The sequence below is a fragment of the Lagenorhynchus albirostris genome, chromosome 21 (assembly GCF_949774975.1).
Source record: "Lagenorhynchus albirostris chromosome 21, mLagAlb1.1, whole genome shotgun sequence".
NCBI classification, from domain to species: domain Eukaryota; kingdom Metazoa; phylum Chordata; class Mammalia; order Artiodactyla; family Delphinidae; genus Lagenorhynchus; species Lagenorhynchus albirostris.
In genome coordinates, this window is record NC_083115.1 from 4,975,215 (window position 1) to 4,989,099 (window position 13,885).

The 13,885-nt window shown below is 38.5% G+C and overlaps 1 protein-coding gene across 2 annotated transcripts in view; it reads right to left on the reverse strand.

Moving 5' to 3' along the window:
- The window catches only part of ADAM9 (ADAM metallopeptidase domain 9), a 103,163-nt gene that overhangs the window by 42,251 nt on the left and 47,027 nt on the right, over positions 1 to 13,885 (reverse strand). For both annotated transcript variants that reach the window (XM_060136455.1, XM_060136454.1), the window contains 3 exons: positions 8,651 to 8,822; positions 2,374 to 2,466; positions 1,147 to 1,342 (listed from right to left, as the gene is read on the reverse strand). In XM_060136455.1, the coding sequence (XP_059992438.1) occupies positions 1,147 to 1,342; positions 2,374 to 2,466; positions 8,651 to 8,822 (461 nt within the window). The remainder of the gene's footprint in view (positions 1 to 1,146; positions 1,343 to 2,373; positions 2,467 to 8,650; positions 8,823 to 13,885) is intronic.

Here is a 13,885-nt window from a genome sequence, read left to right on the forward strand (position 1 = left end):
ATGGAGGCTTCATTCCATAGACATGATTGATTAAATCACTGGCCACTTGTGAGTATGGCAATCTCCAGTCCCAGAGGTGGGGGAACTGAAAGTTCCAACGCTAATCACAGGGTTAGTTCCCTGGCAACCAGCCCCATCCTTATGTCACTGAGGGACTTTCCAAAAGTCACTTCCTTGACATAACAAAAGACACTTTTACAGCTCTCATCACTTGGGAAATTCCAAGGGTTTTAGGAGCTCATGCCAGGAACTGGACAAAGACCAATTTTTTTTGGTTTGTTATAAATCACAACAGTCAACACTGCTCTACCTAAAATTATAATTAATCCATATTAAGAGGATGGAGGATGAAAAATGAGCATGAGTAGGATGAGAGCTGACAAGTGTTGAGAGAAGAGAAGGTAAGAAATTAAATTCTCATCCTCTGCAGTGAAAAATTAACAGTTAATACCTAGAATGGAAAAATCCAAAAGCAGCATTACCAAGAAATTATCTAAAGACCTGGAGCAAGTAAGTAACAAAGTAATCGGCTAGAAATCAGCAAGAAAAGGTAGAAATGGTTGCCTTAAGGGACGGGGCTATTATGGGGAGGCACACTTTACTTTTTCATAAAATCTTGTGAATGATTTGGCTCTTTAATCTACTGTATGTATAACTTTGATAAAAATGAAATATTTAAAAAGAGACAATAAAAAATATATTAAATACTACTAGGAAAAGAATGGATTCCATTTATATAATAGAATACTCTAATGCTCTGTGATCTAAATATAGCAATACAGATGGATTGCAAAAACATTTTGAGTGAACAATGAAAACAGAAGACCCATCTGTATGTCCCCATACTATTTACATGAATTTATTAAAGCTAGAATACAATACTGTGTATATATATGTATACACATAATGTTAATATACACAGGATAGAGAGGTGAGAAAGTATGATAAAAACAAAAATCACCAACTGAACTTGGACACATCAAATTAATGACCATGATTGCCTACAGAGAAGGAAAGAGGGGAACATGATAGGAGAGAGGAAACGGGAGAATTTCAATTTTAGCAATAACGTTTGCTTTCCATTTTTAACAAAAACTAAAACAAAAAAATAAAATCACAGCAATCAATATAAATAACATAACTTACTTGAGCCAAAGATGACTTGACACTGAGCATCATAATATTGGCACATGCCATTGTAACAATAGGCTCTGTTATTCTGGCAAGGGTATCCATTCTGAATAAAAACATCTGGCTGACAGAACTGAGAAGAACCGTTGCAATATTCTGGAACATCACATTCATTGGTTTTTCCTCGGCACAAAGTACCTCCTGGAAGGAACTAGGGTAATGGGATTGAAATTGAAAAGGAATATCAGGAAAATTCCCACAAATTAATCAAATTGGAAACCACAATATTTATATCTATAAAAAGTTCTAACAAAAACAAAAGATTAAACAACCCAATAGAAAAATGAACAAAGGCCCGTAATAGGCTATTCATAAAAGTCATGAAACATGGAAAATGAAAAAGCATAGCCTCATTGATAACCAAAAGAAATGCAAATTAAACTAAGATATAAAAGCACTTTACAACTATCAAACTAACCTGGATCGTAACACTGGCTAGCAACCAATGTTAGTACGAGGAAACAAAAATAGTGCGGATGTAATCTATACTGTACACTGTACGTAATCAGTGTATTGATTAGACTGGCAATTACAGACTGGCACATTTGTAGAAGGTATATAAAATGCGTGTCAAAAATTTTCATATGCATAATCTGTCCCAACAATTCCACTTATAAGCAAATATTGGAAGCTATCTAAATGTCCATCATTGGTGACCAGATAAAGAAATTATGGTACAGCCATACAAAGGAATACTAACTATATAACCTTGTAGAACTACATGAATGGAAGAAAATCCATGGTATCTTACTGAAAAAAGTACATAGTAAAAATATGTATACCCATGTTTACCCACTTTCACACAGACACACACCTACACACACACTCATACTCACATTTACATAGGAAAAAGTGACTAAACAAATTATCAAACAATGGCTACCTGAAGAGGGTAAAATGATAGAGGGTCTTTCAGTGTCTACTTTCTATTGTTGAATTTTTAATGAAAAACATGGATCACTCTTAAATCAGAAAAAAAAAATGTTTTTACTTAAGAAAAAAATTCTCTTTAGACCATTTGTCATAAAAGAACATGACACAAAACTGCAAACAAGTGTCATAAAACTGTTCATGTAATCATGTAATAAAAATAGTGCTCTCTCACAGATCAGAGAAAACCAATTTTGATATATGCATATTTTTCCTTTTTCTATTTTTTCCAAATACAGAGGAATTCCCTACCCAACAGTCTTGACAACAGTCGCCATATGCACATTCAGCAGATGATTTAAGTTTACAAGTACTTCCTTCACAACAAGGGTCCAATTCACATTCCTGTGAAGAGAAAATGACTGTCAATAAAGAAATAAATTATTGTCATCAATATTCATTAATAAAATTCTTATCTTAGACCTATGCTTCCTTCTAACCTGACTGTAACAGTTACTCTCTGGAAACAGTCCCTTACTATCCTTCTGGATTTATCAGTGACTCTTTAGCTATTATCTAGGTCTCAACATATTTCAAAGGACTGAAATCACAGAGAGTATGTGTCTTAGTCTGCTGGGATTGTCAGAACAAGGTACCATAGACTAATGACTTAAACAAAAGAAATTTATTACGTCAGCTCTGAAGGCTAGAGGGCCAAGATCAAAGTTCCAGCCAATTCAGTTTCCGGCGCAGACTCTCTTCCTTGGCTTGCAGACAGCTGCCTTCTTGCTGTGTGCTCACATGGCCTTTCTTCAGTGCATGTGTTCAGAGAGAAAGCAAGCAAACTCTCCAGTGTCTCTTTTTTATAAGGACTCTAATCCTATCAGATCAAGGCCCACCCTTATGACCTCATTTAACCTTAATTACTTTCCTAGAGATCCCTTCTCCAAATACAGACATACTTGGGGGTTAGGGCTTCAACATATGAATTTGGGGGACACAAACATTCAGTCTATAACAGTGTGTTTAATGATCACAGGAAATTAAGCATCCATAAATGCACTTCTCTTCATGCTCAAGGTCTGACTTCTCTGTTGGGTGAATTTCCACCCATGTGGACATTCTTTTTATCTTGCTTGGCTTCTCTCACCCCACTTTGGCCCACCATGGCTCCCTACCCCTGCTCCGAACCTTCCACCCAGTGACATCTACTCTCCTATGTTCCAACTAATGTCTTCAGGTATGAATTGTTTGAGAAGGGAAGGAGAAAGGAGAGGGGGAAAGAAGAAGACAGGAGAAAGGAGGAGGAGGAGAGAAGGGGGCAGGGGCTATAAGCTTTAATTTTTGAAGAATATTTATTTTCCTATGTTGCAGAATTCTAGGCTGACGGTTTCTTCCTTTCAGAACCATAAATCTGCTGTTCTACTGTCTTCTGCTCCCAAAATCAGCTGCCATGTATACAGTTGTTCCCCATTTTCTTTTGACTTCTTGCATTATTTTCTGCTTATCTCAGCACTTTGATTACAATGTGCCTACAATCGTTCTTAGTAATGATTCTGATTTGGCTTTACTTAGTGTTTTAGAATTGTAACTTAACATTTTCTGTTAAATATGGGAAATTTTCAGCCATTATTTCTTTGAATACTTTTCCCATCTCGTTCTCACTCTCCTCTTGGGATTTCACTTATAATTACATTAGGCTCTTTGATATTGCCTACATGTCCCTGATGCTCTGTTCATTTTTCTTTAGTCTTTCTTCTTTTTTCTTTAGATTGGATTATTTCTTTTGTTCTACTTCATGTTCACTCTTTTTATGCCATCTTAATCTGCTATTAACTCTACCCAGTGAGTCTTTCATTTATTAGAATTTTTAGTTCTATAATTTCCATTTGGTTCTTTATTATACATTTCTCTGCTGAGATTCTTCGTATGTTTACTCATGAAGACCATATTTTTCTTTAATTCTCTGATGATAAAGAGTGGGCTATAATTCATGGCAGCTTTATTCATAATAGCAAAATGTTAGAAACAACCTAGATATCCTTTAATGGGTGAATGGTTAAACAAACTTCAGATAGGCCCTTTGAGCTGGTGGAAATACCACCCTAAACATTATTCCAAATCTCTGAAGTAATATCCATACAATGGACTGTTACTCACTAATAAAAAATTTAAAAAATATTAACACATGCAACAACCTAGACTGACCTCAAAGGCATTACGCTTAGTGAAAAAAAGTCAGTCTCAAAAGGTTATATGTTGTATGATTCCATTTATTATTTTTTTTTTTAAAGATTTATTTATTTATTTTTGGCTGTTTCGGGTCTTAGTTGCAGCATGTGGGATCTTCATTGAGGCGTGCGGGATCTTTTGTTGCGGCGTGCAGGCTCTTCATTGCAGCTCTCGAGCTTCTCTCTAGTTGTGGCATGTGGGTTTTCTCTTGTCTAGTTGTGGCTCCAGCAACTTGGGCTCCGTAGTTTGCAGCATGCGGGCTCTCTAGTTGAGGCGCGTGAGCTTGTTTGAGGCGCGTGAGCTCATTGTTTGTGGCGCGCGGACTTAGTTGCCCCAAGGCATGTGGGATCTTAGTTCCCTGACCAGGGATCGAACCTGCGTCCCCTGCACTGTAAGGTGGATTCTTTACCACTGGACCACCAGGGAAGTCCCTCCATTTATTATTATTTCTTTTAAGTCTTTATTGAATTTGTTACAACATTGCTTCTGTTTTATGCTTTGGTTTTTTGGCCCGAGGCATGTGGAATCTTAACTCCCTGACCAGGGATTGAACCCACACCCCCTTCATTGGCAGGCAAAGTCCTAACCACTGGACCACCAGGGAAGTCCCTCTATTTATTATTGAAATGGCAAACATTATTGAAATGGCAAAACCACAGATGGAAGCCAGGGGCAGGGATAAGGGCTGGAGTCAGGATGGGTGTAATTACAACAAGGTAGCAGGAGGGTGTTCTTTTGTGGTGATGGAACAGTTCTGTATTTTAATTGAGGTGGTGGTTACATAAAACTATATATGGAATAAAACTGCATAAAAGTTCACACACACACACACACACCAATGCAGGTTAAAATGGTAAAAGCTGAATAAAGTCTGTAATCTAGTTAACATACCAATGTCAGTGTCCTGGTTTTTATACTGCACTATAACTATATAATTTGTCACCCTTTGGGGGAAACTGAGCAAAAAATACATAGGATTCTTTGGACTGTTTTTCCAATGGTCTGTCAGTTTATAATAATTTCATAATAAAAATTTGAAAATTTGAAAAATGACCTATACCTTGCACCATACAAAATATTAAGTCAAAATGTATCATAAACCTAAATGTAAAACCTAAAACAATGGACTCCCCTGGTGGCACAGTGGTTAAGAGTCCACCTGCCAATGCAGGGGACAGAGGTTCGAGCCCTGGTCCGGGAAGATCCCACATGCCGTGGAGCAACTAAGCCCATGCGCCACAACTACTGAGCCTGTGCTCTAGAGCCCGTGAGCCACAACTACTGAGCCCACGTGCCACAACTAACAAAGCCCGCGCGCCTGGAGCCTGTGCTCCGCAACAAGAGAAGACACTGCAATGAGAAGACTGTGCACCGCAACGAAGAGTAGCCCCCCCTCGCCACAACTAGAGAAAGCCTGTGTGCAGCAACAAAGACCTAATGCAACCAAAAATAAATAAATAAAATCGAAATAAATTTATTTTTTAAGAAAACCTAAAATGATAAAGCTTCTAGGAGAAAATATTTGAAATCTTGGACTAGGCAAAGATTTCTTAGATGTAACACCAAAAGCACAAAAACATATGTTTCACATAGGCAAACAGGTATCAAAACCTAACTTGTATGTGTTAAATGGGTGCAGTTCATTGTTGACAAGTGTTTATAATTGCCTGTTTCTTACCCTTTGCTTTGTCTTGACCAAACTTTAGTGAGCCTTCTCTCTTTCCTATATAGGCCCTTGAACTCTGTTTGTCTCCACAAAAAAAAAGGCAACAAGTATCCCCACCCCTTCCCAGCTTCTCCTGGCAATCAGCTGACCAAAAGACAACTTCCCATCAGACCTCACTGGCTTTTCTCCCCTGCTTATCCAGCTTCCCCATAAAAGATTCTGCTTATCTCTGTTTGCTCCCACATTTACCCTATAAAAGAAAAACCTTTTTGTTTGATTTTGAGACGCTTCCAGATGTCTGAGATCAGTGTGTTCTCCCTACTACAATAGTCTTTCTTCTGGATAAAGCCTTTTCTTATCTAAGTCTGAATTTGGGGTGGGTTTTTTTTGACACTGTATTCAATTATACTTCAATACAGCTGTTAATTTTTTTTCACAACTACTGTGCAAGACAGACAGATGGCTTCATAAAAGAAAAGAGAATCCGGAAATAGACTATGTATACAGGAATTTTGTTTATGGTGAAAGTACCATTTTAAATGGTTTTGCAACAACTGACAATTAATGGGTAAAAGTTAATTCTCTAGCTCACTCCACATGACCCCCCCACACCAATTATAGAGCTAATACAAAAAACCGTAATTACAAAAATGCTAGAAAAAATTATAGAGGGGCTATATGATGATAATCTTGAAACACGAGTAAAACTTGTACCTTGCTCAGTTAACAAAACTATGGGGGACACTAAATGCCATGACATATTGTTGGTAAAAGTGCAAACTGACACAGCCTTTTTGTAGGAAATTTGGTAGTCTCTAATAAAATTAAAAACATGCATACTTTGCAATTCAATAATTCTACCTTTATGTAATTATCTTAGATAAATACTTGTATATGTATGTATGCACACACACACACACACACACACACACACACGGAGCATATACAAGGATGTACTGTTTGCAACAGAAAAATACTAACTACAGTGAGTAAATGTCCTTTAATGAGAGTATGGTGAAATAAATCACAGTATATCCTTATACTGAAATACTAATCAGCAGATTAAAGGATTATGTGTAAATAACATAATGACGTGGAAAAAATCTGTAGGATATATTAATAGAAAAAAAACCTCTGCGTGCAATGTATTAAGTTGGATTTCGTTTATGTAAAAAAATAAAATCCTAAAACAAACCCAACTATGGTACAAATGTACATACTGTATATAGGTATATAAATGCATAGAATAAAATCTATAAAGAAACACACTAAACTTATAAGAATGATTACCACTGCAGAGGGAAGTGAAAAAATGTATGGGAGAAATAAAGGGAAATTTTGCTTGTGCTTGCTATTTTTTTATACCAAGAAAAACACCTGTGATATTTGGGGGGAAGAGGTACTTTTTTCAAGAGTAATTTGTAGTGCAAAAGCTCGAGAAGCAAATATAGACTATTTCAATTAGTTCGATAATGAAGTAAATAGTCAGGAGAAATCAAAACATATATAATATTTTAGGAGAATGCCTGGAAAGAAGAGCTTGGTCATCCTAACAGTATAACATTAATTTAGAGACTAAACATAACCTCATTAGGCTTTATTTTCCTCACTTGAAAATGAGAATATAAAGAAATATCAACCTCCTAGAGTTAGTGTGAGGATCATACCATGGAAAACATTTAGCAGAGGCTGCTGACATGCAGCAATAGTGCAATGAAGGCCCATGACAATTTCGTCATAAAATACATACTGCCTGGCAATTCCCTAGTGGTCCAGTGGTTAGGACTCTGTGCTCTCACTGCCGAGGGCCCAGGTTAGACCCCTGGTTGGGAAACTAAGATCTCACAAGCCAAGTGGCGCGCCCCTCCCCCGCAGAAAACAAAACCAAAAAAACGTACTGCCTTTCTAGAATGTAAAGCCTTCTGGCAAAAGCCAGGGATGTGTGGTCAGGTAAGGGAGAAGAAGCAGCACTTGTGGAAAAGATTGAGAATATAGTAAAGTTTACATACAATTGAACCAATTTCTTTAAAATTTAAATTTTTTTAATTTTTGAAATTTAATTAAAACTTTTTTTCCTCCTAAGCCTTGTCTAGGAAGTCTTAAGTAGGCCATTTTGAGAGGAGAATGGCTAAGATATAGAAGAAGAAGAATAAAGACGGGCACAGACTTATGGCAGTAAGTGTGGGTAACAGGTGTGAGAAAGCCAGAGAGCGGTAGGTGAACTGAAGCTTACTAAAGGGAGAATGTTAATTTGAGTTGCAAGAACTTTGTTAATGAAGAACTCTGGACAATTTATTATTAAAATGAGGTCAACTGAATAAATGTTTCTGCAATGGCAGTGCCAGAATAGTAAAAGCTTCTAAGTAAAGAGCCAAGAGAAAAACTGATTGGTTCTTTAAAATAAATAAATGACTCAGTAACCATAACAGAAATGGTAGAAGGTAGCAAAAAACAGAAGAATAAACATGGTGCTTTCCTGGACACCAAAACAGATGACACCATTGGTTATGTTCTAGGAAGGAGGGGATGATCAATCCCAGGAACATTATGCCCACAAGCAAAATACCACTCCTCATTTTGCCACTATATTTTACTTTAGCTCCTATGCTAGAGTTGCCCAAAGCGAGCTATTTTATTCTTTTGCAAATCCCAAGGTAACTTCGCAAAGCAAACATCACACATTAAACTGACCTTTGGAGTACCGCAGTCACACTCTTCCCCAGGGTCCACCAATTTATTACCACAGAAAGGAGCGCTGTAAGCTTCGTCAGGCTTTGGAATATTAAGAAGGCAGTTTCCACCTTTATTTAAAGTTAACTTCTCAAAGTCTTCTGCACTGCAGGTGCTGAAGTTTCTGGAACCTCTGTAATAAACATGAAGAAAAAGATCTTAAGTCATAGCAATTACTCACTTTGAAAACCTTAAGTCATGTCTTCAACCATCAAGAAGTGAACATTTAAAATGGCAGAGGGGGCTTCCCTGGTGGCGCAGTGGTTGGGAGTCCGCCTGCCGATGCAGGGGACACGGGTTCGTGCCCCGGTCCGGGAAGATCCCACATGCCGCGGAGCGGCTAGGCCCGTGAGCCATGGCCGCTGAGCCTGCGCGTCCGGAGCCTGTGCTCCGCAATGGGAGAGGCCACAACAGTGAGAGGCCCGCATAACAATAAATAAATAAATAAATAAATAAATAAATAAATAAAATAAAATAAAATGGCAGAGGAAGTTCCCTGGCTGTCCAGTGGTTAAGACTCCACGCTTTCCCTACCAAGGGTCCAGGTTCAGTCTCTGGTTGGGGAACAAAGATCCTGCAAACCGCAAGACATGGCGGGGAAAAAAAAAAAACGGCAGGGGTTTCCCTGGTGGCACAGTGGTTGAGAGTCTGGCTGCCGATGCAGGGGACACGGGTTCGTGCCCCGGTCTGGGAAGATCCCACATGCCGCGGAGCGGCTGGGCCTGTGAGCCATGGCCACTGAGCCTGCGCGTCCGGAGCCTGTGCTCCATGGCGGGAGAGGCCACAACAGTGAGAGGCCCGCGTACCACACACAAAAAAATAAAATAAAATAAAATAAAATGGCAAAAAATAAAATGGCAGAAGATACAGAAAATATTCACAGAATCATAAATCTCAGCATCAGAAGAGACCTCAAAAATTATCTAGTCCTCTCTAGAATTAAGTTTTATTTGTCTTCCATAGTAAAGGTTCTTCAAATATGCGAAGCGAGCTCTGTTTCCCCAACCTCTTTTCATTCTGTTGAAATGACGTTCCTGCGCTCCCCTCACTAACACTTACGAGGAGCTATGTGACAATAACGTGAATCCAGCGACGATGCACGCACTGTAGCTACCAAGGAGCAGCCTGCACAGGGCAGAATTTCAGCTACAGTCTGAGGTTCAAATGCCTCTGATGGTAATTTCTAAGAACTGTAGTTAATACTCTGAAGGCTAGATGGGCTTCTAGAAACGGTCCAACTTGAACTGTCTATGTGGTATTTATACGAACACAATTTTGATGTGTTTCTATGTGTTGCTGGGTTGTTTTTAGTTATTGTTTTACTCAATAACGATATTTTTAGATAGTCCCACTGGCTAGGTTCACTTTTGAAGACTAGTGGGAGACACACTCATCTATAAAACAAGAACCTTTGAGAAATCCAAGTCACATTAAAAGTTTATTGGGGGCGTTTGGTGCCCTGAAAGAATCTTTTTCATCAGTTTGAGCAATGGTACCAAAAGTAACAGTGGGAATGAGAACCATGTTACGTTACAGTGATTGAGAAAGCATTCCTATTGATTCCGTGTCTTCTGTACATCCAAGGAATCTAAGAAACAGATCCTTCCTGGGAGACTTTGTCCCCTGGGTAAACTCTTCTTTGCTAACCGGCCCAGAGTCTCCCAGGAAGTAGACAGTCCTGGCTCCTGGCTCTTCGGACTGGAAAGCAGTCACACAGAAAGTAAAGACCTAGCACAAGATTTCCGACAATGACAAAAACACTCGTTTTCCACATTCTTCTTTTTCTTGCTACTCTCTGCTTAGGAATATTGTAAGGAGGAGTCCTTTTGTACAACACTGTTCCTTCAACAAATATTTGTGGAACATCTATCATGTACAAGGCACTCTTCTTCGTGCAGGGGAGAAAACAGTAAACAAGGCAGACAAAAATCCCCGCCCCTGTGAAGGCAACATTCTACTGAGTGAAACAGACTATAAACATAATGAAGAAATAAATTCAATAGTACATTAGAAGACAAGTCACGTTGGGGAAAAAGATGAGGAGGTGAAGAGGACGACCTCTGCAGGGGGAGGAGCGACTACAGTTTTTCAAAGAGCTGTCAGGACAGGCACTTCAAATACTGAGACAACTGAATCAAAACTGGATTTCTAGGGGAAGAACATTACCGGCAGAAGAAACAGTAAGTGCAAAAGCCCAAAGGGAGAGGCCTGCCTGTTCAAGGAACAGATAAGGAAGCCAGCGTGGCTGGAGTGGAGTGAGACAGTGAGGGATACAGACAGCAAGGTGTGAAGAGGCCATTGCAAGAATCTGACTTTTTACGATGAGTGAAATAAGGAGGGGAATGACACAATGGAAAGCGTGAAGCAGGAATGATGTGATCTGATTTACGTTTTAATAAAATCACCATGTTTGCTATGTTAAGCAGGAAGAAGTCCACTCAACAGATGATGACGGACCAACTGGCAGTGGTGAAAGCAGTAAGAAGGGTTTGGATTATTTATATGGTTTAAAGAAATAGGCATTAAGGCAAAGAATGTGAGAAAAGAGAAGTCAAGGGTGACTGAGATTTTTGTCCTGAGCTACTAGAAGGAAGGCGCTATCATTAACTATCACGGGAAGATGGGGGCAGAGCAGGTTTTAGGAAGGATAACAAGAGTTTGAGTCTAAGGACCTCAAGTAGAAATGTCAAACTAGAGCATGTGATAATTATCTGATAAACAAGGAGACTTCAATTTAAACAATTGTTTTTTTATTTCCTATTATTGTTCTTTATATGGCTAGTACATTGCCTACCACACAGTACATATTCAATAATGTTTTCTGTAAGAATATATTAATCAGCTGATAGTCACAGGAGTTGTACAGACATATGTGTATATTTCCTACACTTGAGCTCCTAATTTTAATCTACAAAGTTCACCACTTCTGAACAGATTATTTTTGAAATAAGCTTGTTATACAGTCCTTGGAACACATTTTCTCATAGAAACAATGTTTTATATGTGTGATCCTAAAGCAATCTACAAAAAAAAAAAATCTGTTTCACCCACAATGAAGTTGACTATCATACTGAAAAGGATAACAAAATCATAACCGCTTCTTCTGCTGTTTAGTATGTGGAGATAATAACAAACATCCCCACGTTGGCCTTCACTAACACTGTGGATAATAAAATGAAGATATTCTCTCCCTAGTCATCCTTGGATGTCACCTACAGTAATAAGAAGGATGATCTTTCTCCTGACACTCGGCTTGAATAATAGCAACTAAAATACCCCTACTCTCTATCACTTCTGGGTACTAAGATATGAATCTAAAGCATCTCCGAATCTCTTCTGTCACATCTAGGTGAGTTTTATAAAACTGATTCAAAAGGAGATACATGGGACTAACAGTGATGGAAATGGTCCACCAAAAAAAACCCAACTATCATTTAAAACATTCTCTCTATGACTAACCTGGAAATAACCAAAACACACTTCCACCACTACCATCCTAACCCCACAGCCTAGGAACAGGAAGTCCTAAGAAAGAACTCTAAGTGATGGCACTTAATCAGATCAATTTTTTTAAAAAAGAGCACTCTTTTAAAAGCCTCCGATTATGGAGGCTTTCTGATGTAGGTGGCATTGAGGGACAGAGTTAAGAAAGCCATTTCTCTAGAAAGGTACCTCCCAGGAAAAGCACCCCTCACACGTCCAGGAATCCAAGAGCAGGGTGTGAGGGGAATACTACCAGGTCCCTCAAATATCTTAAATAATGATAAAATTATATTACAAAGTTAGATTATCCACTTTTTAAACAGAACTGGATCCAACCGATTATCTGTAAAAAACACTAGCATCTATATCACCTGCATCTAAAAAAAAAGCCTAACTTATAACAGTCAACTAATGTTCATGAAATAGCATATGAAGTAGTAGGTGGGAAATCTGTCCTCAAAAAGAAGATTTAATACGCCAAAGATAACATAATCCTACTTCTCAAATTACTTCTTACCAAAAATTGTTCAAATATAATGTCCAATACTTTATCAAAACATAACATGAAGACACAAGATACTGTGAGAAGAACTATAAAAAAATTAAAAGACACTATAAGGGGAAAAAAAAAACAGATATAGTCCCATAAAGTCTCTAGATACTAGAATTATCAAACAATAACCCAGAAAGAGAAAATCTGTGCTTCCTATGGTCAGAGAGAAAAATGAGAAGCTTGAAAATTTTAGCAGGGAGCTAAAATCCACAGTTGTAATACAGCAGATTTGATGTGTTTTTCTAAAACACATTCGTTACACATTTAAAATACCCTGAAATTGAGATTCATCTTAAAATTTGAAATAACTTGATAGTCACCATTTTTTTTCATTCTAAGTGTTATGTTAATAATGGTATCTTATAATCAGTGTCACCTACATTTGCATAAATACAGTGTATTAGTGATCATATTAAACGTAAGTAGATTAAATGATTCAATTAAGAGACAAATATTGCCAGGCTGGATTAAGAAAATAAAACCTAAATATAGGTTGTTTAGAAACATATATCTAAAACACAAGAATAAAGAAAAGTTCAAAGTAAAGGAATAGAAAACATATACTGTCAACATTACCAAAAAAAAAAAAAAAAACAAAACAAATCTGGGACAGCTAAATTAATATCAGACAAAACTGACCACTCTAGCTAATGCAATAAAAAAGGAAATGAAAGACATACAAATTGGGAAGAAAGAAACAAAACTGTCTTTGTTTGCAGATCTCTGCCTGCTGCTGGACTGCTGCAGCTTGTGCCCAGACCCACGCTGAGTGCCCACACCAGCCCCTCTTGTCCCAGCACTGCTCCCCCCCACCCCGGGGAGAGGGTGCTGGTGCTGGGAAAGGGGACAGCACACACTTAAAGGGAACAGAGCGGGCTCAGACCCAACCCTCAGCGCTTGTGCTCCAGCAACTGGGGACCAAACCCCAGGCCCGATAGGGCAGTGTTGCCACTGAGCAGAGGGCAAGTCCCGTCACAAACCCAGCTCCAGCTCCAGCCCCTCCATTCCCAGTCCCAACCCCTGCTAAGGTGATAGCTTCCAGCACACGTTGAGGAAAGACATGACTTGTGTTCATGTCAAATCCAGCTCTCCCATGAAAATACAAATAACGCACTTTAAAAAACAGGCCATACACCACATTAACAAATTGAAGAATAAAA